Source organism: Chiloscyllium punctatum, chromosome 38 (genome assembly GCF_047496795.1).
Source record: "Chiloscyllium punctatum isolate Juve2018m chromosome 38, sChiPun1.3, whole genome shotgun sequence".
In the NCBI taxonomy this organism is placed as follows: domain Eukaryota; kingdom Metazoa; phylum Chordata; class Chondrichthyes; order Orectolobiformes; family Hemiscylliidae; genus Chiloscyllium; species Chiloscyllium punctatum.
In genome coordinates this window covers 44,350,056-44,377,267 of record NC_092776.1, presented here as the reverse complement: position 1 = coordinate 44,377,267, position 27,212 = coordinate 44,350,056, and the positions used below count along the sequence as shown (strand labels likewise).

Below are 27,212 nucleotides of genomic sequence, written 5' to 3'. Positions count from 1 at the left end.
AGTTGTCATCCTCTGTTTTACCCCAAAGGTCAATCCTGACTCTGGGTTGAAGCTCCTTCATTGTTCTTGTGGTGTAATTATTCTCCAGATGCTGGAGAGGTACATCTGAAGGAAATTAGAAACAATGACTAGATAAAGTGCTGTTTGCAAAAAAAACTTATGTACAAGATTGAAGCCAAAAAGAAAATAAGTAATTATACATACAATATCATCATTTTCATTTATTTTCCATTTAATTCCCTACCATCTTCACAAATAGCTACTCCTTCATGTGAGTTGAGTGCAATTTCTCAATGTTTCACAGCTATGTTGTATTTCCTTGTTAAGTTTTGACATGGGCATACTTTGATAACGTAAGTAACTCGGGTCAGTTGTGGAACCTCTGATCATTTTCTTGGCTGACTGCTTACTTGGCCATGATTTGAACTTTATTACTGCATTAAGGCCTGTGAAGTGTATTCATCTACTAACCAACAATGGGAAGCCGGAATTTGCCAGATGAGCATTTTTGTGTGGTCCATTTAATCAAAACCTGTTTAAACGGTCCATCTCTTTTTTTTTGGTTTGTCCTAACAGCCACAGAACAGCATGCCAGATGTGATCGTTTGGATGATCTGTGACGAGAAACGAGTTGCATATGCAAGAATCCCAGCTCATGAAGTGCTTTACTCAACCACTAGTGAAGAAGCCTGTGGCGAATACTGTGGAAAAACACGAACCATATTCTTGAAGGTAGAGTTAGTTTGGCACTTTTCATTTAATGAGAGCTCTTTCCTTCATAGTATTATAGAATGCACAAATTATTTTTGATTTGAAAAACCAAGTCTTTCAGAACATCAAGTAGAAACCGTTGAAGTTCAGTGGGCATGGCAGGATGTATGGGAAGAAAGCAGAGTTGATGTTTAGAGTCCAGTGTCCATCCTTCAGAATAGAAATGAACTCTATGTAATGCTATGTGTTCCTGAGATTTGCCCTTTAAATATAATCCATATTTAGGTCATAGGCACAAAGTCAGGGAAGATGTTTTGTATTCTGTTGCTGCATGAGAAGCTGTTTTACTTTCTACCTCCTTGGCTGTTCTTCTGCATGTTGTTGTACCATTTTATACAAATGTTTAAACTTCTCCTCTGCAGTTGTCTGATACTGTCAATTTGACTTCAAAAGTATATTCCAGATAAATTTCAATGATTGGTCTTGTGTTATGTTGCATTTTCTTTTGCTTGCAGTTGATAAAGACACCATTATTGGTTTGGCATCTGTTCCATTGTGGTACTATGTCATATAGTACTCGCCCTAAAGTCACTGCATTGTTGTTAGGATTGCAGTATAGTATTTGCAAAGATCCCTCAATATTCTCCTTTTTTAATTTGTCTCCTGAAAGTAATGAATTGAAACTTCTGAAGTGATCCCTTGTTCTGATCATTATTGTTAACCAGGCGTTTACTTCAGTCATCTACCCTTTTTTTTTCCCCTCCAGTGATTCCACTAGTCTCTCTCTGAAGTTAGAAATTTGGGAGCACTTGATGGAAATTGCAGATGTGATTTTTTTTTAATCCTAGGCCCAGTTCCACATACTTTTTTTTTGTCTTCCTGAATATAATGTATATTAAAGCCTATCCCACAGCTTCTGAACCAAGTGCCTGTTTATTAATTAAGGAAGATCTGTAGGTTATTTGATTGTGGGAGATATCACCAACCAGTCAATCCTGTCTTTGCCAAACACTTACGCACATTGTCCAGCAAAAATCATGTTAGTAGAAGAAAACTAACCAATTTCTGTTCCTTTTTACTTACCTATCTCTTCTCTCCTTTTCTCAAATGCTGGTTCCTATTTTAAGATTAAAATTTTGGCAGTGATAGTAGTCCATCATTTCCCAGGCTGAAAGGGAAGAGCAAACCTCACTTGTGCAGATCGTGGTTATAACTACACAGCCTTGGGTGTGGAGAGGAAGTTTGAAAATTGAAATGATATCTTAGACTTTCAAGGTCACCGTGTAGTAAATTGATTGATTGAGTGCCTGAAACTATTCAATGGAATCACTGTCTAAACCCTTTTGATCCTCTAGTATGTGGAAGGCAAAAGAACCAACATTCCAATTCAGCTCCGTGTCCGATTTTGGCTTGGCCTCTCTGCTGTTGAGAGCAAATTCAACAGTTTTTCTGAAGGAACTTTCAGTGTATTCTCTGAATTGGTAAGCAAAAGCTGTTTATTTTTAATCTTTTTGCATCAAAGGTGTTAATAAAGAAGCAGAATAAAAATACCTAAATGTGGCAGTGACTTTTCTTATCAATGGGCAGGATTCCTGAACTTTGGTCTGTGCTGAGTATCTAAAATCCCTGCCATTATAATATAGTCCCTTCCCATGATTAGCAAAGTGCTGATTCATTGGGGTGGGGGGAGCTGGTGAAGGAGGACATGTGTTTGCCACGGAACTTGTGCATTGATGATCCATGGGATTCTATACTCTTGCAATAGATTAGTTTATCCAGCAGTGTTAACTGGGCTGTGCTGAAGTGCTGCGTTCAGATACGCTGTCAGTGCCAACAGGTTTGTTCCTCATATACAGGCCCACAGTACTGTTTTTGACCTTCTGTCATTGGTAGTACTCATATCATTTCCTTTATAGCAATGGGAAGAAATCCAGCCAATGTATTGAGCTAAAGCCTGTTGTCTTGCTTAAAGTTGGGAATCCATTGGCTGAGGCCTGGAGCAGTTAGGTATCTCCTTTTAGCGCATGCTTTCCCAAAGTAAATTGGCCACTAGTTACATTTAAGTGTACAAGACAAATTGGAGTCTATAATTGTGGTGCAAGATTCACCTTCTTTCAAAAAATGAGTTTATTCTAAGTGGCTTAATTCATACCTTCCCCTCAATGGAGAAATAATTGCTGACTACTTAATGTCCACTCTACTTTTAACACTTTGACCATTATCTCTCATTAGGAGTAGATGTTTAAACCTCTAACGTTTTATGCCTGTTAATCTTTCTTTGCACATAGTATGAAAACCAGGCACAACTGCTGGGCAAATGGGGTACCAGTGGGCTTGTCGGTCGCCACAAGTTTTCAGATGTAACAGGGAAAATAAAGCTGAAGAAAGAAAGCTTCATGCCCCCAAGAGGTTGGGAATGGGAAGACAACTGGTTTGTTGATCCTGAAAAAAGGTCAGATATTTTAATATTTTATCCGTTTTTCAGTACCACTTAGTGCTTCATTCGTGTGACTTAATCTAGAAAAACAACTTACTGAAGAAAAGCAGTTAGTTTTATTCTTCTGTGCACCTGTGTCATTAGCCATTCTGGGCAGTGTATAAGAGCTGAGAATTTGCATGTTTAATTGTGCCTAATCTTGCACTGCAAATTCCTTTTCTACTTTTCTTTCAGTTGCATCCCACCCACCCCTCCCAGCAAAAAAAAGTTCAGCTGCAAACCCTGAATGAGAGCAAATTTGTTAAATCTCCCCTCCCCCGCCAAACTCTGAAACCAAATGTTTGTTGTATTTCTCCCCCATATTACTTCTCCCAGTTGTTGGGAAATCGACTTTGAGTTTGCACTAACGTTTTAGTCCAGTAGAAGGCGTTTACTCACCTTTATTTTAATCGTGAACTTTTAGAGAACAGTGACAAGAAAAATACAAGACTTTGCTTATGCCAGCTCTCAGCCAGGTGGTGGCAGCAAACTCCACAAAATGCAGTGCAATGAAAGGTAGATATCACAAGACCTGCTCAGTATGTTTAGCACAGGCCAAGCTGAAGTAGTGTCTGGGAAATAGACCTGATATGGGTGAGGTGACTGAGCACAAAATGGAAGATTCTGAAGAACCTTTCAAAAGTGAGTTTGGAACTCCCTCACTCCTCTTTGTAATTTTTCAACGGCTTTTAAAAAAAAAATGGACATTCCGAAAGTGATTGGTGAAGTGAGATCGTGGAAAGATTGGAGAATGATTTCAATGAGAATGAATGGCAATAAGAAGTCAGAACCAGTGGAGGTGGATGAGAAATAGGGTGACTGGCAATTCTGAGTTAGTTTAGGGCAGGGTGATAGAATTCCTACGATGTGGAAACAGGCCATTCAGCCCAACATGTCCACACCAGTTTTCCGTAGTGTCCCACCCAGACTCCCGCACCCCAAATCCCTGTATTTCCAGTGGCTAAACCACCTAACCTAGACATCTTTGGACTGAGAGGGGAGACTGGAGGAAACCCATGCAGACACTGGGAGAATAGGCAACCACCATACAGACAGTTGTTTGAGATTGGAATTGAATCCAGGTCCCTGACACTGAGGCAGTCGCGCTAACCACTGAGCCTCTGTGGAGCAGGAATGTTAGAATCTGTATCTTTAATGTACATTTTACCCTATGTCAGTTTGGAAGAAACATTATTATTTTAGTCTTTTGCTCATTTTGAAATGAATTATGATATGTTAGGCCTCTGCTCTAAGTGCCGTGACTCACCTCCACCAACTACCAACACCCAACACCCCACACCCCACCTCCCTGCCCCATCCTATTATTTTGTTCCATTGTTAAAACTGAGATAAATATATTCTTTCATAGAATAAAAATGGAAAGTTTCAATTCCAAAAGAAATCAGAACAAAATAACGGATTTAGCTCACTGTTTTGGATGTTCTGGCCAAGTTTTTCTTTAGTTATTGTTTGACTCCCTTCCATAGCTGTGTAGAATTGTGGAAAATTCCACACTGATCTGCCCTCAGGCTGACATACTCCTCAGTGGAAAATTCAGGCCTCTTTGTCCAGTTTCTGCTGTCTCCAGTCTTCCCTACGCACCCCTTCAAATCCTGTTGACTCCTTATTTAATCAACATTAATTTTGATTAAAATTTGAAACAATTTCAGCAAGATTCAATTCTTTGGAAATCTTTCAACACTCATGCCTTTGCCTTGATCTAGCATTTGCTCTTAATAGACTTTACAAACCATTTTCCTATTCCCTCGACCTGAGTGAATGTACTCCTTGAACAGGAATGATGTCTTTTTTAAGCTGCCATTGCCACTGACTGGAAACGACAGTCACTCATTTGATTTGGACTCTGTGGTGGCTCAGTGGTTAGTACTGCTGCCTCACCGCTCCAGGGACCTGATTTGATTCCAGCCTCTGGTAACTGTCTGTGTGGAGTTTGCATGTTCTCCCTGGGTGCTCCGGTTTCCCTCCCACAATCCAAAAATGTGCGGATTAGGTGAATTGGTCATGCTAAGTTGCCCATAGTATTCAGGGATGTGTAGCTTAGGTGCATTAGTCAGGGGGTAAGTGTTGAGGAATGGGGAATGGGGTCTGGGTGGGATACTCTTCGGAGGGTCAATGTGGATCTTGTCAGGCCGAAGGGATGTAGGATTGCTGACAGGAAAGACCAGTTATTTGGGGAGGTATGTGGGGTTGGAAATTGGAGATTTTAGGGAGTTGGCTCTCAGCAACTATCCCTTGCCTAGATTCAGCTCCCTTTTTTCAGTTTTTGTGTCACAGCTCAAATACACCATCTGACACCCACACCCACCCAGCCCACTTGGAACTTACTGCCCAAACTGGCTAATCAGTCAGCGAGGCGGACTCTTCCCAATTACGCCTGGAGCTACTCTAACTGTGACTCGAAGCAGATGATGCCTTTATCTGGTCATGAATTGGGAGCAAAGATGGTCAAAGCTTGGGTCTTTTTGCCCAGAGCTTGCTTAAGGCAGAGACAGGGAGGCAGCCAGTGTCTGGTGTTCCCCTGGTCACCATCCCTCTTCCTTTTAAGTTTGTTTCCTGTTTCCAAGCCCACTGCCTCTAGGATGAGAAGATTATGCATAAGGCTTGCATTTGACAAACCCCACAGAACGTGCCATGTATCATATCGTAACTCGGTTCATTTCTATTTATGTTAATAGTTTACTAACAGAAGCTGATGCTGGCCACACGGAGTTTATTGATGAAGTTTACGAAAATAACTCGCGCTATCCTGGAGCTGAGTGGAAAGTTGCAGAGGAACCTTACACTGATGTGGTGTGTATTACAGTTTCAAAATATTCTCATTTGTTACTCTTCACTTCTATGTGGAATAGGTCATTTAATTGAGAGAAAGCAGAAAGCTAGAGGTATTATTGAATTTCTTTATCTTAAAGTACTTTGCAGCCAATATGTAGTTTTGAAGTGACTCACTGTTGCAGTTTAGGAAACACAAAAGCCAGTTTGCAAACTGCAACAGCAGTGGGATAATGTCCAGATGATCTCTTCCTGCATTTTGATTGTTAGATCAATATTGGCGTGAGAGAACTCTCCTGTTTTTCACTTCGATTGTATGGAAAAGATCCCCTTGTATGTCAGAATAAGTAGATGGGATGTGGATTTATATTTTGTCTGAAAGATCGCACCTTTGACAGTGCAGTACTCTGTCAGTATTGCCCAGATGTCAGCCTTGAGTTTTATACTCGCGTCGTGGAGTCGGTCATGAAAATGAGAGTGCTCTGAGCTGAGCAGATGTGCATTTATTTTGATTGGATTTTGAATGTTACATTGCAATCTTTTTAGTGATGTTGGAAATCTTGCCAGTCTAGTTAATGTAAGCTCCCACATTGCATAAACCATGCCTATAACTCACTCTTAATGGCTCTGGTATAGCGCTAATGGTTTTTTAGACACCTTTTCTGGTTGTTTGACAACATAACAACGGAATTGTTTCCAGCAAAACCTACATATTTCAGGTTTCCAAGTTGCAGGTATTGCCCCACCCTTTGTGTCCCAGCAATGCATTCAATGTTATGGCTGTACTAGAATACTGCATTGAAATAATATTTTCACAATATTAATGACAGATCTGGAGGCTCCTGGTCCCACTCTGTTTCTGAGTGCCATTTGGTCAATTGCAAACTGAAATATTAAATTCCCAAGTTGACAATTTTTTAACTAAGCTCTGGAAAACTAGACCCTGGTGCAATTTCTATGCATCTGGCTATCCAAGCTTTTTTGGTTTCTATAATTCTTGTTTTCAAGTAGTTTTACGCGCGCACACGCACACCACTAGCTTGACATCAGTGTAAAAACTGCATAGTTACACAAGCTAACAGTATCTAAGCCAATTAAGTGAAAAGTTCCATTAAAAAGTCTGTTATTTGCTTCTCTCATAGAATGGTGAAAAGAGTTCATCAAAAGAGGAGATTGAGTGTCCACCAGGCTGGAATTGGTTGGAAGAGTGGGAATATGATGTCAATCGTGCTGTGGATGAACAAGGTGATTTGATACCAATCCATTATTAGATGAAATGTTTTGTACAGTGGAGGTGTTTCTGGAGGGGATAATGTTGGTTAATTAATCCAGGATTTTCAATTAATATCAATTATTGCTTTAAATGTTTATCTCCCATGGCCATCTAGTTGAAGAAGCAAGCAGTTTTTGATTTTGGTCATTTTGCTTGCCCTTGGGATGGGGATGCAGGTTACATTTAATAAATTTGCAGATGATCCAAAGTATTGAACTGTAATAAAGGATGTAGACACTCTGGTAGAGTGCATTGACAGCAAATAAAATTTGATGCGGAAAGATGGTGTACACCAAACAGTACAATATTAGTGCAGGAAGGGAGAGACATGGGCTGCTTGTATACAAATCTTTGAAGATTGCAGGACAAATTAACAAAGCAGTTACTTGAACACTTGGGATTGTGGTCATATTAGAAAGAAGAGACAGAGTACAAAGGCCAGAAAGATACGTGCAGCTTTAATTGACCACTAATTTGGCCTCTCTTTGGGTAATACCGAATTGAGTCCCCATTTTATGCAGGATGTGAAAGTTTTGAGAAGGATATGCAAGTGATTTACCAGAATTGTCAGGGGTGTGGAATTTGCCATTCTGTAGATAATCTGTAGTAGTTCTCCTTGGAACAGAGAGCGCTTGGAGATTTGAAAGAACTGTTTAAAATTGTGAAAGCTTTTAAAATAAGTAAAGGGAAGCATTAATAATTGTTGATGGGATGGTAACTGGAGAGAACAGATCATTAGGATTTGGAATGCACTGTGTACCCGGGTACTAAGTAGAATAGGTAGTATTTGAAGAGACTTAGATAATTACTTGGGGAGGGGAGGAGAGAAGAAAGTTTGTGCGAATATGGGTAAGAGTGGAATGAACTGAATTGTTTGTCTAAACTGCTTGGGCCAAATGGTACCCACCTTTATGCTGATTTATGATTTATATTTATTCTTAATAATTTGTCATAAGACAGACAGGACAAGGACATTCACACTGAATCTAAGGTGCTGTTGAAGATTGCTTTTCATGTACTGCAACACCTCCTGGGATTTGTTATAAATTAGTGTTACTTAACAATATTTTGATTCTAAACCTTGTTTTTGACTAAGTTGTAAATATAGTTAAATAGCATGAACTGTAATGAATTCTTACCAGGAATGTCGGAAGTCTGGCAGCTTGACACATCATGTTAGCAGCTTTGTCCTTTGTGTCATTCACTTTGTACAATAATACATCAGAGCAACTGCATTCACTCCATTGTGTCTGTGCTAGCTTTTAGAATAGTCATTTGGTTACCCTGCTCTTCACACACATCATATAGTTTTCTGCTTTTCCATCCTTTTTTTTTCAGGCAGTGCATTCCTGATCATAACTTACTGCTTCTGGGGGGCGGGAAATGTCCTTCAGCTTGCTGCTTATTCTTAGAGATTTACTTTCTGACGACTGGCCCTGCTAACAATAATAGTTAAACAGTCAAAACACCTTAATTCCAAATACGTAGGAGATCCAACATAGAAACAGCTCATTTTAGCCCAACCAGTCACTGCCATCATTTAAGTTTCATTGTCCCTTCCCCTCATATTTCCTCATCTACATCCAACATTGTAAACTCCTGTTCCCTCTCCTTCAGATGCTTCCCTTTTTATTTGCATCTCTGTAATTCATTTTAACTCCGTGATAGCAAGTTCCACCTGTTCTCCACCTGTTCACCATTGTTGGCATCAATACCACTCTGAACTCTTTGCCCCTGTAAGGAGAGCAATAACAGCTTCTCTCGTCTGTCACAAAGTACTACTTGTCAACCAGAGCAAAAAGTTGTCATCGCTGGGCACATCAGAAGCTACTAGCAGTGCTCTGGCACGAACCAAGCCCTCTTGTATTGAGCCACAATAATCATACAGTGCTCCACTCAACTCTGTTCACCTTTATCTTTTTAAAAGGGGCAGTGGCTCATTGGTTAGCACTGTTGCTTCACAGCACCAGGGACCTAGGTTTGATTCCAATTTTGGGTGACTTCCAGTGCAGAATTTGTAGGTTCTCCCCATGTCTGTATGGGTTTTCACTGGGTGCTCCAGTTTCCTCCCACAGGTTCGGTAGATTGGCCAAACTAAGTTGCCTATAGCATCCAGGGATGTCCAGGTGGGAAATGTAGGGTTATGGGGATAAAGTAGGGTGCTGGGTCTGGGTGGGACTTGATGGGCTGAATGATCTATTCCCATACTGTAGGGATTCTATAAAAACAAGACAATTTGCAGATGTGTCTACTTTCCAACAGTGGAATTTGAAGAAAAAAGTAGAGCTTTCACCAATTGGTAACATAAATCACAGGCTTTGTCCTGGTCTAAAAATGCTGAAACAAATCAATACACTTGGTTTTATTGCCAGCTCTGTAATAAGGTGAAATCTGCTCATCACATTTTGTTATATATACCTGCGGAGCTGTGGGATTTACAATCTATAGAGTTTGTCACTTAGTATGTCAAACCCGGGGTGAACACGCTGAAAGTATTATTCCTCCACTTGCAACTTGATAATGGTTCAATCGTTTGGTGAATTTTAAAAGCTTAATTTTTTTTTTAATCAACTTTCTTTTTGTCCTTTTTTTATCCTTTTTTTTTCCTTTATGTTGCAGGCTGGGAGTATGGGATAACTATACCCCCAGATGACAAACCCAAATCTTGGGTCTCCACAGAGAAAATGTACCACACCCATAGGCGCAGGCGCTGGGTGAGAAGGCGTAAAAAGGATCAATCCGTACAACCCTCAAAGGTATGTCCGACAGCACATGTCAATCTATAACAGTTGGAGCAGGTATTAGAGCAATGTTAAAGCTATTTATTTATCATGTTGAAGTGGTATGGGAGTAATCTTAAATTTTATGTATGCTCTCCATTGTAATATTTATCCTTTTAAAATCTGATTTATAATTGGAGGAGGTCATAGGGAGAAAGAAAACTCAAACCTGTCTATTCATGTAGTTGAGTGGATGTATTTTTGCTGTTTGTGTAAGGAATGTCAAATACAGAAACCATGTTAATTCGGGTTTTAAAATGCCAATGAGACGATAGGCACTGTGTGAATATTATTAACGTGAAATGTCATTTTCTGGTTTTGTTTTAAATTCTTGTGGCCTTCAGAGCCACACTCCTGGCCAGGATTCAGAAGGATGGGAATATGCTTCTCTGATTGGTTGGAACTTTCACTTAAAGCAGCGGAAATCAGATACTTATCGACGCAGAAGATGGAGAAGGAAAATGGCTCCATCTGGCCGACTTGGAGCTGCTGCAGTCTTCAAACTTGAAGGTGCCCTTGTGAGTAAACTAGGATTTCTCTGTTTAAAAATATGGTAATATCTTCTGTCTCTAAAACTTGTGTATGTATTTAATTAATTAAATTATGGGATATCACCAAGTATCTTATTGTAAAAGTTGACCTTTTATATGTCTGTTTGTGTAATTTTAAATAAAGGACTTTTAAAATTTTGGTTATTGTGGTATTGAATGTGATACTGTATTCCAAATACCACAATCAGATTGTTAAAGGAAGCACAGGGTTTGATCTGTACAACAAAAATGATTATATTGCTTCACAGCCATTACACTTTCTATGCCTTCATTCCTGATGAAGGGCTTTTGCCCAAAACATCGGTTGTCCTGCTCCTCTGATGCTGCCTGACCTGCTGTGCTTTTCCAGCACCACTCTAATCTAGACTCTGGTTTCCAGCATCTGCAGTCCTTGTTTTTATCTACTTTCTATACCGTTCACCTCTAGGTGGTGTTTGTGTAATTCAAGCTTTCTGGGTGGGTATTTGTCTTTGCGTTGTCACAAGTGCACAAATATCAGTCCAACAGTACCTCTTGATGTTGGATTGCCAAAAGTGTAAACCTAAATATGACAACCTGAAGATAATCCATTTCCCAACACAATAAACATCAGTGCTGTGGTTGGGTTTCGTAGGACTTCTGTCATCAGAAAGCATGTTGTTTTTTTAATTCTGTAAGTTCTAATACTCTATGTTCCATTCCTATTTGTAAATAAAAATTTAATGAAAGAAATCTTTAAAAATCTATAAAAGGCATACCCTAATTATTTTGACTTTGCTCCTGCTCACTGATTCCTATTCACTGACATCAGCCCTGATGTGAAGAAACACCAGTGATGTCCCATTGTGTATACTAGCCCCACTTGTATCTGTTTCACCAAAGTGGCATAATGCTGAAAATTAAAACCTGTTTCTTTTCTGTGCTGTGGCAATGGCGTGAAACTATGCAGATAGGGATGAAAGTGACTCTAGACAAATTTCATGCTTTCTGTTTTAAGGCTCCAAGTTCAGGTGAAGATGGCGACAAATCACCAACTGCAGACTCTATCTTCGGAGCAAGTGCTCCAATGATCTCCTGTGTGTTTGACCGTAAGTAAAACTTTATTTATTGATGTTTGACTGTAATGTCATAGGCAGTATCTTCCCCTGTTAGGGGTGTAAAGGAATCCAAACTGATCTGTCTTTGTAATTATACATCATAACTGATGTTTTGTGTAGATATCTGAATATCTATCTTTCGCCTTTTTCCCTTTTCTTTCTCCTCCTCCTGCCCCCCCCCCCCCCCCACCCCCAGTCAAAGTTATGATACCATTGCACAGAAATCTCTTTAGTACATGTTGGGCCAAGCAGTAATCTTTATTTACCCTGATGATAATAAGAGAATATTTTGGCATTGGACTTCCCACATTTGCTCTTCAGTTTGTATAAATGTGTTGATGGAGAGATGTCATCTTGGTATGTTTGGATGGACCGTTGATTTATAACTGAATTCCTGTCTGAGTTGTCATTTCCCAAAACTGATGATGTATTTCTGAAAGTATGCCTTTGTAACTAGAGTACGCACCAGGATAACAACTCTGCTGGGAACACTTTAGCTTTCTCTTCCAAGCCTCAGACCATCCTGACTTGGAACCATGTCATCCCTCCTTTTGCTGTAGCTGGATCAAAACAGTGGAAATCCCTTCCTCACTGTGCTGTGTGTCCCCCCTACACTGCAGCAGCCTAAAGAGGCAGCTCACCATCCCCTCCAAGGCAATTAATGGTGGCTGAGAAATGCTGATGTAATCTATTTATTTTGGTCTAAAAGGGGAGTGCAACTTTATAATACATCATTAGATTATCTTTCCAGTGGATGTAGCCTGAGACAGGAGTTGGGCATTTAGTTTTAGATCGGATTAACCCAAATTGGTTTTCCTTGGAGAGGCTTTTTGTTACTTCCCAAATTGGATGTACATTGAGCTTTTTACATTAGGATAACACTTCACACACCTGTTTTGGGAGTATAACTGGATGTGTGTCCAGTTTCTTTTTGCTAATGTTTGTTTTCTCTTCCAGGCCCTTCAATCTATCACCTCCGTTGCTACATTTATCAAGCAAGAGCTATAATTGCCATGGACAAAGATAGTTTTTCAGGTATGTGCTCACCAAACTTCATTCACTGAGGTTTATTAATGATACTGTAACCTCCAGTGTTACCTATGTTTTTGTGGCCATTCTATTCAGGGCTGTCAGTTTAATAGTTGTTTTTTTTTAACCCAATAAATTTGTTGAAAAATTTATTTTAGTCGCAGCACTTTAATTTTTGCCAGCAAAGGTGAATGCAGTAATAAAATAAAGTGAACGTTAAAAAAAATGTAACTCAACCAGAACTCTGGAAAATGTTTCAGCATTTCTTTATCCTTTCGGTTTAGGGTTTTTTCAAAGTTTTTTGATTTGATGACTCCTGTGTGAAGTTATCTTTTTTTTTGTTTGAAATGCTGTTAGATTTTGCATGTTACTGAAGCCTTTTTTTTTGTTGCACTTCTTCAAATCATTTAATTGCTACAGGAAGCAGACCATTCGGCCCATCTAGTCCACACCAATGCGCTGAAGAGCATCCCACCGTCCTTTCCCTGCAACACTACATTTCCCATGTCTAATCCACCTAGCTTGCACATTCCTGCATACAGGCAATTTAATATGGCCAATCGCTTAACCAGCCCATCTTGGACTGTAGGAGGTAACATGAGGACCTGTTAAAATTCACGCAGACACTCGCTGAGGGCTGAAGCTGAGCCTGTGAGGCAGCAGCTGTGCTTGCCACTCTGTCTGGGTCAAATGCAGAAATTCAAAATCTCAAGTGATTTCTAACCATTGACTACAAGAGCAAAGGGTTCCTGAATGAATGGAAAGTTGACTCTGCGTTGCTGAGGTATTATCATAGAATCCCTACAGTGTGGAAACAGGCCCTTCTGAATAAGTTTGGACAATAAGTCCAAACCGACCCTCTGAAGAGTACCCCACCCAGACCCATTTTCCTATGACTCTGCATTTTACCCCTGACTAATGCACTGAACCTACACATCCCCTGAGCACTACAGACAATTTAGCATGGCCAATTCACCTGACCTGCACATCTTTGGATTAAGGGAGGAAACCGGAGCAGCCGGATGGAGCCCACACAGACACTGGGGGATGTGCAAACTCCACGCAGTCAGTCATTAGAGGCTGGACTCAAACCTAGGTCTCTGGTGTTGAGAGGCGGCAGTGCTAACCACTGAGCCAACTTGCTGCTGTTTTTGCCCCTCTACCCCCCCCACCACATCCCCGCAAATTTAATTGTGCAAATAAAGCATGAGCTAAGTAGACACAGGAATGTATTAAGAATAAGTGATGCAAACACAAACCAATTGGGAGAAGGCCAACTTAAATTCAGGAGAGCAAATGACCTGTGCAGAAGTTGTTGAGGCTGTGAATTGCCAGCTAGAGTATGTTCGTGTCAAACACAAGTCTTTGTGCATATGCTCCATGCACACACAGCCAAACAAGTAAGGGTAAGACAGGCATACAGGAGAAGGCATCATGCAAACTGGGTGTGTCCAGAGTGGAGGAAACCACTGTTCTCACTGCAAAAAGTGAATCACTTTACACAATTAAACACAAACGGGTGCACATAACCACTGGAGCGATAGGGGTTTTAAGTTGACCAATTACTGTGTACACAATACTGAACTACCACTAATCAAGTCAAAGAGGAATGAGACATGGATTTGTAACTAAGAATGAGGACTGTAAAAGGAGAGCAGCAGAGTCAGCTTTAGACACTAGTGTGTCATGTAATATCAGACTTTTACAAAACTGTGCAAGTAGTTCAACATAGTGTTCCAACAATGAATCCCTTGGAAGGATAGTTAAGACTATTTAGTGGCAATGTACTCTGCTGAGGACAGATTCTTCTGAAAGTCAATTAACAATGTCATGAATGAGGATCTGGGGTTCCAAATCATAGACAGGAAGCAAATTCCATGAAGCACATCTGGAGCAAGTTGAAAGCTTAGCCTGGTAACTTTAATTTCCAAGAAGGAATTTGCAAGGTATCACAAGACACTAAGCATTTGCTGTGGCACACGTCCAAGATGGGTACCAAGGTGTGATTGCAGGAGTAGGATGTCTTCTGGAAGAACATGATCTCGAAATAGATGAGAATGCACAATTGATTCCTGCATCTATGGAAGAAAGTTCCAACTGCCCCTAGCCAATCTGAAAGTTAATTAGAAAAGAAGGGAGTAATCGAGGAAAGTGATTAATACAGGAATGGATTAAAAGGATGGTAGCTGTAAAATGACATGGAAAGCTGAGAGCATGCATTGACTCAAAGAACCTAAATCAAGCCCTGAAGAGATCTCACTACCCCATGCCAATTTATTAAAGGAATTTTCTTACCATTTGCAAAGGCAAAAGTCTCCTCCACTCTAGATGCAAAGGATAGTTTTTGGCGGTGAAGCTTAATGGAAGCAGCAGCTTTCTGGGTGCCACTGGGTCAATACAGATGGTTGCAAATGCCATTTGGCATTTCCACTGCACCTGAAGAGTATCAACACTAACATGAGTGGTTGATCATAGAGTGGAAGCTATAGTAGATGATCTGCTAGATTATGGATGTGAAGACAGCAGCAGAAGCTACTACTGCAATTGACTTCACTGCTCAGTAGGACTCACCAAGTGAACTTGAGATTGGAGAGAAAAGAATGACAGTTTAAAGATCTCTTAATTTAAATATGTGCTGTCATGTACTGACAGGGAAAGGTCTTTGCCTGATTCCCAAGCAGTAGGAGCTGTTGCAGCAACCAACAGATGTAAATGCCATATAATGAGTTATTGCAGTAGTTAACTATTGGGTAAATTCTAGACCAAATTTGTCATCGGCTGGTGAACCATGACAGAATCTCTCTCAGCCAAGGGCATGCAGTGGTATTGAGCACAGACAAGAAACAGTAAACACTAATGTCAAGGAGCTGATGGCAGTCGAAGTGCTGAAGTACTAAGATGCGAATGAAGACATCACTTCATTTGTGACTTCAATGAGACAGAACTTGGGTGATCGTAATGCAACAAAGACAGCTGGTCACACTCCCATCCAGCGCACTAACACAGATTTTATGCCCATATCAAGAGGGAAAGCCTGGTCATTGTCTTTGCTTTTGAACATTTCATCATTACCTCCTTGGATAAGAAAGCTAAAGTTGGGGCCAACTTTAAAGCCTTTTTTTTTTTCTCTCAAGCTGCTGCTACCGGTTACTCTGGTTTTGAAGATTCATCTAGATATGACATACAAATGAAGGAAGCAGATGCAGTATGCAAAGTAGCTCTTGGGAGCAGCCCTCCTGATGATGATTATGGAAAGTAGTCTAGTACAACTCCTCTTCATGCTGACTAGTGAACAATCCAGCAGACAGTGTGAATATAAAAGACCAGTTCAGGTCAAACAAGCTTTCCAATATGATGCAAATCTTCAACTGTTGCAATAAAATGATAAAAGGGTGGCCAGAGATCATGAAGGGCAGACCAGTTGCTATAGGACCACATTGGGAATACGGAAATGAGTTGACAGCCCTGAGATGGCATCTATACAAGGAATAGTCATTGTTCAAAATACCTCAAAAGGAGAGATGGTAAAACATATCCATGTGAGTCAACAAGGAATTAAATAAAGACCAAAGAAAGACTAGAGACTACTGATCAAACAAGCAACCAAACCGTGGGCCATATGAGTCAGTGCAGTGCTTGTATTGAGAACAAAGCCTGAGCGTCACTGATTTACAGACCATGGAAGAAGCAGGGAGAGATTCTCTTCACACTAACTGAACTGATGATAGCGCCCCAGTAGTTAGAATAATAGTCAACTGTTTGAGAATTAAAAGAATAGATTAGATTCTCTGCAGTGTGGAAACAGGCCCTTCAGCCCACCGAGTCCACACCGACCCTCCGAAGAGTAACCCACCCAGACCCATTTCCCTCTGACTAATGCACCTAACACACTGGGCAATTTAGCATGGCCAATTCCCCTAACCTGCACATGTTTGTGACTGTGGGAGGAAACTGGAGCACCTGGAGGAAACCCACGCGGACAGGGGGAGAATGTGCAAACTCCACACAGACAGAGGCCAGAGGCTAGAATCGAACCAGAGACCCTGGTGCTGTGAGGCAGCAATGCTAACCACTGAGTCACCGTGCCACCCCAATACTTCAACCATTCAGGTTATCCTGCCATGGTCATCAATAACAATGGCCCTCACTTAATGAGGTGAAGTATTCGGTTCATTTGTGAAAGATTGGGAAATGCCACACCCCACACTCCTCATTCCCACATACCCTGTCGAATGGAGAGGCTAAGGTGATGGTGAAAATCGCCAATTTAATCCTGAAGAAACTGAGCAGTTTCCACACAGGCTTATACATGGCCAGCATTGAATAAAGAAATGCATCTTGATCACGTATGGAAATTAGTCTAGTACAAAAACTCCAAGAGCAAAAGAGATCCTGAAACCAAAAGTAGTAATGAATGACAGTGGAATGGTAGCCAAATTTAATCTCCATTATACCGCTACGTAATTGTCAGAGTTGAGTATTGGAAAGCCAGCCAGTCAACTAAGGTCTGCAGTTGACAGTTGAATCGACTTATCTAGAGTAGTCTCCTCGATCATACCAGCTAGACTGTCACATCAACGGACACTGACGTGAGGCAATGGCATTAAGTTTGAATGCCACTATGTGGAAATCCTGTTAAAATTCCAGTATGGGGTGTAGGAGGTTGCCCCTTTAATTATCGGAACAATAAAACCATTTTTTGGGAACATCTTTCAATCTCTCTCTTATGAGAGATACCACACCCTTACAAACATAAGTGACCACTCTTCATGCCATCTTTAAATTGTCAGCAAATGTTTTTAGCAATTAATGTGAGAATGAGAAACCAGCCAATCATGACCATGACCTTACTGCACTCCAGTTCCACACAAAGACACTTCATTATTGAAGCGACTGGATAGTAATAAGGAGTGAACTAGGCTTTTTGTTTTCCTTGTCCTGCACTCTTGACCGCAGCATTGCTGGTGAGGAATTATCACATTCTGACTGCAACTGGAAGCTTTCCAGTGAGAAGGTGCAGAGAATGAAGGCTGTGCATTCCCAAATCTGCAATGAGCTCATAATGATTCCATGCAACACTTGTTGTTTACAGAATATTAAGGAAGTTGTATAACTATTCATTTTGATTTCACTTATTATCACAAGTTCCATCTGTATATTTTTGCTGCTTTTTCCTGAAGGCTTCTCACCAGTGGGGGCTGACTTTTCCCAATCCAGCATTTAAAAGTCGGCAACCTGGGAGACAGTTAAGATGCAGCCTGTGATTTTTCAGTTTTTGTTTTTAATAAAAAAAACTGTTCCCCTCTTGACTTTGCTAAGTTCCCCTTCTGCATTGGTGTTTACTTGCTGTATGTAATCAAACAGTGGGATTTGATTTCCTTGTGTTTAACAAATGTAACTTTATTTTTCAGATCCATATGCTCATGTTTCATTTCTCCATCAAAGCAAGACAACTGAAGTTATTAAATCCACTCTCAACCCTACCTGGGACCAGACCCTGATCTTCAATGACATTGATATCTATGGCAGTCCTGAAACCTTAATTAAAAACCCACCAAATGTGGTGATTGAAATATTTGATGAAGATCAAGTTGTATGTATTTATTTATTTATTTATGTTTAGTTTGATTACATTGTTTTTGCTTGTCAGACAAGTGGAAGATGTTAACAAATTTAACATGGAACTCGTTCTGTACAGGGGAAAGATGAATTTTTAGGCAGATGTACCTGTCCTCCAATGGTGAAGCTCAATCCAGAAACGGACATGGTCCCCAAGCTCCTCTGGTATCCAATAATGAGTGGAACAAAGAAATCTGGAGAGCTGCTTTTTGCTGCTGAACTAATACTTAAAGATAAAGTAACGTATATTAGAGTATTCTTAATTTTTTCTACTCTAACTTGTGACATTCTTCTTGTGAAATTAAATTTAATTTGGCTTTCTCTTTGCATTGCTCATGTTACTGACACAGGAATATTTGTGTAGCTGTATCTGCAATCTTGTGTCTGAGATTTGTTAGGGTCAATGTTTACACTAATCAGAAACCTGTGGACTCCCCCCTTTCCACCCACCTACATTAACCATTTGTGTTGCAAGTTCAGTAAAAGGCATTCTATCTTTTTGAAAATATGGTGGCCAATTCGGGAATGCTTGCGATAGCTGGAGCCTCGAATTTGCTTGACTTGCATTTGGTCCTGGTCTGATGTTTACTCCTTTTCCAATCTCTCCAAACCATCTCCACAGTTTCTTGGACTCTGCAACTTATCCTTCACAAGAGAATTACTAATTTATTTGAAACAATCTGGTGACTATCTTGTTACTACAGAATGATGTTTTAAGTTGTCTTTTTACTCATGTACTTCATCTTTCTTTCTTCCAACAGCCTGATGGCTCTAATTTGCCGATTCTTCCACCAGTTCGGTCAGGTGTCCTATATATGGTGCCACATGGGATCAGACCAGTTGTGCAGCTTACTGCAATTGAAGTGAGTCTCTGGATAATTTTTGTTCTGTGGGTAGGCTTTGATTTGTAAGTGGTGGAGGCCTTGATTAATTTTACCAGTGCTGTTGGTGCATATTTCACCTGTATTATTTAATATTCTCCTGCTTTGGAGTCAATTATTATTAAATGTAACAGTCATCGTCATACAGCACAAAAACAAACCTTTGAGCCGACCGATCCCTGCTGACCATAATCACAAACTAATCTCCAACAATTTCTTCACTACCGGCACAGTTTCCATAGTGGAAGTGTATAGTACCCAGAGTCTTGGAGAGATGCAGCATGGAAACAGACCCTTTGGACCAACTTGTCCATGCCAACTAGATAACCTGAATAAATCTAGTCCTGCTTGCCAGTATTTGGCCCATGTCCCCCTCGACCCTTCCTATTCAGATGCCTTTTAAATAACTGTACCAGCCTTCACCACTTCCTTTGGCAGCTCATTCCATACATACACCAACATCTGAAAAAAGTTGCCCCTGAAGTAACTGTTAAATACTTCCTCTCTTTCTTACTTTAAAGTTGTACCCTCTAGTTTTAGACTTGCCACCCCAGGGGGGAAAACCTTGTCTATTTACCCTATAAGGTCCTTCATGACCTTATCAAACTCTTTTAAGGTCACCTCTCTGCTTCCGACATTCCGGAGAAAACAGCCCCGGCCTATTCAGCCTCTCCCTATAGCTCAAATCCTTCAGCGCTGGCAACATCCTTTTGTAAATCTTTTCTGAACCCTTTTCAAGATTCACAACCTCCTCCCTCCAGGGAGGGAGACCAGAATGGTGCACACTATTCTGAAAGTGGCCTAACTAATGACCTGTACAGTTGCAACGTGACCTCCCAACTCCTATGCTCAGTGTACTGACCGATTTAAAGGCAAGCATACCAAACATCACCATCGTTATCGTTTTTATCTGTGACTCCACTTTCAAGGAACTATGAATAGATGTTTTGAATTTGTAGATGTCTTCGAAAATCTCTGAACAGCTTTTTCTCCTCCTCTTCTCCCCCCCCCCCCCCCCCCCCGCCCCCCCACCAATTGTGGAGTTACTGATGCAAAAGAGGTTTTCTGTTAGTGATTTGGCAATGGTCTAGGTTGAGTGGTGATTGCAAGAGTCCATATTACCTGCTGTTCAGTTGCCCAAGTTCTTTTAATAGATTTGTCTGAGACTTTCTCATTTATCTTTTCAAATGTAATGCCCTCCCCAGGGGCTCTGTGGTGCCTGGAAACAGTGAGCTGTTGGACCAGTCAAAAATCACTGCTGATGGTCACAATTTTTAAAAAATTAGAATGATATTCATCATTGTACAGGAAAGAAATAAATAGTGCTTTACATGGGATTAGGAGAAAAATGAAAATAGGAGAGCTGCTTGTTCTAAAATCTACAGTTTTTTGCTTTTTTTCCCCTGAGGAATGGGACTCCACACTTGTGAAAACATTTTTTTTCTTCCATACAACAGTAGCTGTTCAGTGATCGCTTTCTATTACATGGCGGGGGGGAACCCCAGATCTTTCTGGTTTGAGATCGGTTGAAATGATTGGTCCTTGTTCAAAGCGGGAATGATGAAAAATTAATGCAAGTTCACAGCATGAGTGACCCTGGGTACCAATGGTGAAAACTCCATAACCCAGGCTGTGGAATAGAAGTTAGCACAAACAACTGCTGGGTTTTCCACTTTAACTATAGATGTATTGATACCAGGACTCACTATCAGCTTTATGCAGTAAGAACTGTGTTAATAGCCTTGCCATTCTAAATGGATCAAAATCTGGTCAGTTAAGCTACTTGATATTTTATAAGTTATTGGTTGAGCTAAATACTTCCACCATCTGCTTCAAGCTGAAGGCAGTGTGAATGAGTTCACTTGTCAAAAGGTCATCCAAGTATTTGAACTAAAATGTTGTTACAGATACTAACGTGGGGCTTGAGGAACATGAAGAGCTACCAACTGGCTGCTGTAACATCCCCAAGTCTCATTGTAGAGTGTGGCGGCGAGCATTTAGAGTCAGCAGTGATCAAGAGTCTTAAGAAATGTCCAAACTTCCCCACCTCTGTTCTCTTTATGAAAGTGGTATGTATTTGAATGTTTGTTCATGCAGTTTTTAATGTCATTGACTTGTTACAATCTAATCTTTTTAAATATGCATATTGTTAGTGCACTTCCTTTTTTACAACAAATTCTTGTGCTCTAGCAAGGTGTGTGAAATACTTAATTAGTATCTTATTCTACTGTCAATTTTAAAATTATAGCTAATTGTACCACTTCTGCAGCAATGTAAGAATCTATATAAACTGTTTGTAATTACTTCTACTGGCACTGTGTGCAAGCTGGAATAAGCGAGCTAGATGCTTTAAGCTTGTCACTTGCAGCATGACATGAAAAGATAACCGTATAAACACAGCTTAAACTGAGGTGTTTATACCACTTATGCAAATTCATATTTTGAACATACAATCAAAAAAACTCATCTTTGAATTGCTTGACCCTTTTTTCTTTTCAAGTTATATTGGCAAATACACTTGAGAATTCAGTTTTGTCTTTGTCTCAATAGCTACATGTCCAATTTCATTGACCTAAGGTTCCTATTTTTGATTGTTTTGGCATGAAGATTTAAATGGATGCCAAATTAATTGTGAACTAAAATTATCAAGCAACTTCACGTTAAGTAAAGGATATGTCTGGTTATTAGCTAGGTTCTAGTGTGCTGATCAAGTAATGAGGAATTCTAAAACAAAAATAGAAACTGCTGGAAAAGCTCAGCAGGTCTGGCAGCGTCTGTAAAGAGAAATCCGATAATCTTTCCGATCTGCTGACCCTTCCTCAGAGTCCTCTGGTTGCTGTTCCAGTAAATTCTGTTTTTGTTTGATTTATACCATCTGCAGTTCTTTTGATTTTTATTTGTGCATTTATAATTGTTTAGAAACGTTAAAGAAATTAAATTTCAAATGATAGTTATTTACTACACAAGAAGAGGGTTTAATAAGTTTATAGGTGTAACTGTTAGTTTTACACTGGATGAGTTAAGGGTTAGACTTTGAATTGTCCATCAGGAACTATGTTATGAGTGAGGATAGAGGATACCACCAGCCCTGAAATCCCTCTACTCTACAGGTTCAAAATAAAACTACTTCCTGTTAATACGAGAACTCTAAGTACCTTGCCTTTATCAGATATTAAACAAAGATCCATCAGTCAGGTTTCTTAAATACCTACTCGTTTATCATCAAAACAAAACTTATCGAATAAATATGCAATAATTGGTTTAACTTACACAGCGAGTAATATAGAAGTAATATTTGTTCCTATAAGAATGCCCAAGATACATGCACACGTCAGGACGAGCAAATACAGATTTCTCTGCAGAGTTGCTTTTTTTAAAAGCAAAACTCATTGACCAGTGGGTTATTCTTGAAGTCAAAAGGGTAAAGCTTACCATATTTCAAAGTCTATGTTGCTTTCATGTTTGGCCTCTGGTCAAGTCAGCAATTGAACAGAAGTCTTGTAGGCACCACCTCGTCAGGAAATAAATCTTGAAGTTATTTCAAACACTCTTTCAAAACAAGTTTCATCTTGAGGTAGCGGAGCTTATTTTTGGAAACTGGAATATTCAGATGGACAGCTTGTTCTCAGCCAGCTTTCCTTCAGCCAGAGACAACAAGAGCATCTCCAAGCTGGTCAATGTTCACAAAACTGCCTCAACAAGGTCTGCAGCAAAGCAAACATTTATCATTTGATTTAGAGGAAGCTTCATTTACACAAAAAATCTCCAATACTCTCAGTCAACTTTAAATTGCTTTTAAAGAAACCACTGCAAAGCTTGAAACTAATTTTGATTTGCATATTTTTTCAAGAACTAAGTTCTCCAAGCAATATTTGACATGTGATTACAGAATGAAGCCTAAGAGAGAATTGATAACAAATCTGAATAGGTATCATGCAATTAAGATGTTACTGAGCACTGAAATTTTATAGCCACCTTATCTTGAACATAATTGTCATTCTTTGATCATTTTCAGTACAAAACTGAATTTGTAGTGTAGCAAGCTCCATAAATGGAAGAGTCTTGCAGAATGGACTAGATAAGAGAACCATGCTCTTGACATTTGATTTTTGGTTCTAGCTGCTTCCAAAAGAAGAAATGTACACCCCACCTATTGTCATAAAGGTGATTGATCACAGACCCTTTGGGCGTAAGCCAGTGGTTGGACAGTGCACAATTCAAACTCTGCAAGAATATCGGATTGATCCATATGCTGCAAGACAGACTGTTGGAATGCAATCAAAAGGTTTTACCAAACTTTATTGTATAGAAGTTGCATTTAATTTCTCAAGTATACAGAAGAAATGTGGATTAATGTAGTATCATTCACAGACAGTGTTCTCCAAAGTGCTTTAAAATTTATGAATCATGTTTTTTAAGTGGCGGTGTTGTGACAGCTATTGGGAGTAATTTCTCTTTAAAAGTATTGTGTCATGAACGAAATGTGTTCACTGTTGTCATGGCAATACCACTTAATTCTAAGATTATTAGACTGATGTAGTTTTCAATTTGCTTTCTAACTTTGACAGCATCTCTACTTTCAAATGCTCGTGATTGTGTCATTGACATCGAAGATAATCAAAAACCACTCCTTGAATCACAGGTAATGTGTGCCATTTTGTTTGTGACCTAAAAATTCATCCAAAGTTTTGATACTTAAAATAAGATCTCTGGAAGTTAATTTTTTTCCCCCACAAAGAGATAAGGCACTGCCCGTGAGGACACGGCTTCATCAGGATCAAAACCTATTTGTGATGCAATAATTGAAGTAATGACAAGCCACAGCAGGGTGTGATTTGTTTAAATTCAGTAATCCTTCATAATCCACCCAAGTGAAGTTCATTCCATGTCTAATGTAAAACTCAAGGTAAATCGTGAAGCACAGCTGATAAAATCAAAGCTCTTTCTCCAATTTATTTTCTTAAATCAACCCTGAGTCGAATTTCTATTGGATACAATGGCCTGAAAGTTCATTTTTCTTTTGTAAACTCTGGATTGCAAAGTGTGTTTCTAATTTACTAATGCTGTGTTTGTTGTGTTGCACAGATTACCTAATGAATTTAGGAATCTATAATGTTTTATGGGTGATGAAAACATTTCAAAAGTCTTTGTTGGTTGAGTGAGTGGTGTAGGTAAAGATATATCACTTTTTTGGCCAACCCCCACAAGATGAAACACTCACATTGCATTCTGACTTTCAGTTTATAGATAGTATGACCAAAGCAGTCATCAAAATGGCTTCTCCATCAGCACTGCATGTATGTATGGAAAGAGAGACAAAGATGACAATACTTGGGGTTTAGGTGGCTATCCTGGATTGTTTTCTCCCACTGTGTGTTAAATGAAATTATGGGAGTTTTTAGCATCTGCTACGTTCATTTGCTTTGCAATTAACCATCTTGACAAATGAGCAATTTCTATGAGAAATTCTTGATTTCATGGATTAGAACATGGACTGTTTCTTTTTACAATGGACTTCCTCAGCGTTCACTCCATCTGTTCTCTCAAAAGTGCATCACGGCGAGCACTCTGTATCTGAAAGTACTTAGCATGTACTTCAGTTTGCAACGACTTTTACAGCTAGCTGTTTTGGAGTGCCAAAGAAAAATAACTTCCAACCTGTTAAAAGATTTAAAACTTGAACAGCAATTTTTTCCAAAAAAGTGTATTTTTAAGGTTGTTTAGGTTTTAAAAGCTGGTAGCTCTGTCGTCTTCTTCCTGGGCTAGCCATTTTGTCCTTTGCTCCCAACCTGCCAACTGACCCTCTCTTCCCATTTTGTTAAAGGAAGAAAATGCCTTCGCTGTGAGAATAGAAATATCTAATAATTGAAAACGTTGTCAAAGTTAGGTTTTCCATCTAATTCTATCCTCTTTCTCCGTTTTTTTTTTAACTTTTTCTAACTTACTCATTTCTGAACTCAAACATTTTTTTTCCATTCCGTTTCCACCCTTTTGAAAGCACTGGCAGCTTGAGCTGTCAGGGTTTGGTGTAGGAGACAGAGTGAAAGAGCTCAGATGAAGATTTTCATCCATGCACCAGCTGGTGGGCTTGTGCTGAAGGTTACTGACAGTCAAGCTCACGAGTCTGTTGGAGACCTCTGTGTAGTCTGGTCCTTGTCCTGCGGCAGCACGATGTTTCCAGCAGAGGTGGACCTTCCTCTACTATTCACACTTTTTTTTTCATAACCTGAAGATACTATGGCCATTGGTGCTCTCTTACTGCCTTGATGCAAAAGCTAATTCATGGGCTGTGTGGCTGATGGACAGGCTGTAATTTCTAATTCATCAAAGGAACTTGATTTGATCCTCCACCCAACCCACTTTCTTTTTTTCTCCAAGTGATCTTGTATTGCATTCCGGATGAAGATTTAAAACAGAGGTAAAATTGCTTTGTAATCCCAGAGGACTGTGGGGCAGCTCTGTCATTAGAGATGGCTGGTGAGTTTAATCTGAGGGTCACCATGCCTCTGGCAAGAGGCAAGGTTGAGAAAGCAGGGCCTTCATGGTGACTTCGGGGGTGGGAATTGAACCTACGCTGTTGACGTCACTCTGTATCTCAAGCCACTCAGCGAATCAGTCAGTTGAGCTAAAAATATTGCAGAATTGGGGTCTGTGCAAATGATGCACAGGACTGCAGAATTAGAAGTGTGGATATCTGTGGAAGGTTGCAGAGCTGAAGGTGCCTCAGCAGTGCTATGAAGAGGTGAAGTCTAGAAGGGAATTGAAAACCAGCATGAGAATTTTTAAAATCACAATGTTGTTTGTCTGTGGGCCAGAGTAAATCATTGAGCACTGGGGCGATGTGCAAATGGAACTGGCTTTGAATTGAGGCAAGGGCAGAAGAGCTTTGAACCACAAGAGGCTAGAATGTGGAAGGTATTCCAGGCATTCACTGGGATGGTTGAGTCGAGAGACATAAATAAGGGTTTCAGCAGTGAGATGGTAGATGTAGGTAAAAATGAGGACTGCAGGTGCTGGAAACCAGAGTCTGAATTAGTGATGCTGGAAAATCACAGCAGGTCAGGCAGCATCCAAGGATCAGAAAAATCGGCGTTTTGGGCAAAAGCCCTTAATCAGGAATCCAGGCAGGAAGCCTGCAGGGTGGAGAGGTGGTAGATGTATAACAGTGAAAATGGACAGGCACGGATATTGGGTCTGAAGTTCATCTCTGCTTTAAAAGTGACAACAAAATTGCAGTTAGAGTAGCTTAATCTCCAGAATGTTAGCAGTCGGTAGCTAGAGAAATGACATTGAGAATTTTGACTACGGTCGTCTGAGTATTTTGTTCTGTTTAATATTTTTTATAGTTTAAATATTCAAGATGTGTGGGCCAGAGTTAGACCAACCAAATAGTTGGTGCATAAATGAGCTACATTTAGCAACATTGAGAATTTACGTAACAGACTTAGGTCTGTTTGATCCTGAGTTCCTTGAGTTGACAGTTCTCAGCCATGGTGGTAATTGTATTCCGGATGTTAACTGTGCTGTGTGGTCTTTACATTTCCATGGTGCACTGTCTAGGCTTGGGATACGATGTAGGATCTGCATCTGGGATGTGATGAGCAATGAAATGAATGAGAAACTTGACCTGAGCTTTTCCTTCTAAATACTGTAGGTCATGAGGTTCAACTCCAACTGGTTTCTTGCTCTGATTTCCAGCCGATATCCATGTTATTTGCCCCAGAATTTGGTTTTAATTTGATGGCTTGCTAAGAAACCCTTTGATTCTAAATTAAAGTTCCACGTTCACTGGAAGTCAGCTTTTTCATTTTCATCCTTTTCTATTGCTTCCTAACTCTGACCATGCGATGTAGCTTGGAACATTGTTTAAAAAAAATCCTAACGTGCACTTTTTGAGGTTATGATTCTAATAAGGACTTTGATCCTCCAAGTTTTAATTCAAATTGACTTAATTCTGTATGGTTTGACAGGGGAGGGTTTGAACTTAGTCTGAGATATCTCTTCACGTTATGCATTGTCACATTTG

At 39.9% G+C, this 27,212-nt stretch overlaps 1 protein-coding gene across 2 annotated transcripts in view; it reads left to right on the top strand.

The window, feature by feature from the left end:
- The window catches only part of LOC140463572 (myoferlin-like), a 231,721-nt gene that overhangs the window by 90,115 nt on the left and 114,394 nt on the right, over positions 1-27,212 (top strand). Inside the window, exons 24-39 of one of the 2 annotated variants that reach the window (XM_072557752.1) lie at positions 577-732; positions 2,067-2,192; positions 3,000-3,163; positions 5,884-5,998; positions 7,120-7,222; positions 9,870-10,006; positions 10,375-10,548; positions 11,558-11,648; positions 12,615-12,692; positions 18,098-18,279; positions 18,385-18,543; positions 19,067-19,168; positions 21,094-21,255; positions 23,306-23,471; positions 23,755-23,828; positions 24,427-24,483. In XM_072557752.1, the coding sequence (XP_072413853.1) occupies positions 577-732; positions 2,067-2,192; positions 3,000-3,163; positions 5,884-5,998; positions 7,120-7,222; positions 9,870-10,006; positions 10,375-10,548; positions 11,558-11,648; positions 12,615-12,692; positions 18,098-18,279; positions 18,385-18,543; positions 19,067-19,168; positions 21,094-21,255; positions 23,306-23,471; positions 23,755-23,828; positions 24,427-24,483 (2,046 nt within the window). The remainder of the gene's footprint in view (positions 1-576; positions 733-2,066; positions 2,193-2,999; positions 3,164-5,883; positions 5,999-7,119; positions 7,223-9,869; positions 10,007-10,374; positions 10,549-11,557; positions 11,649-12,614; positions 12,693-18,097; positions 18,280-18,384; positions 18,544-19,066; positions 19,169-21,093; positions 21,256-23,305; positions 23,472-23,754; positions 23,829-24,426; positions 24,484-27,212) is intronic. The other variant, XM_072557751.1, reaches the window with a different exon arrangement.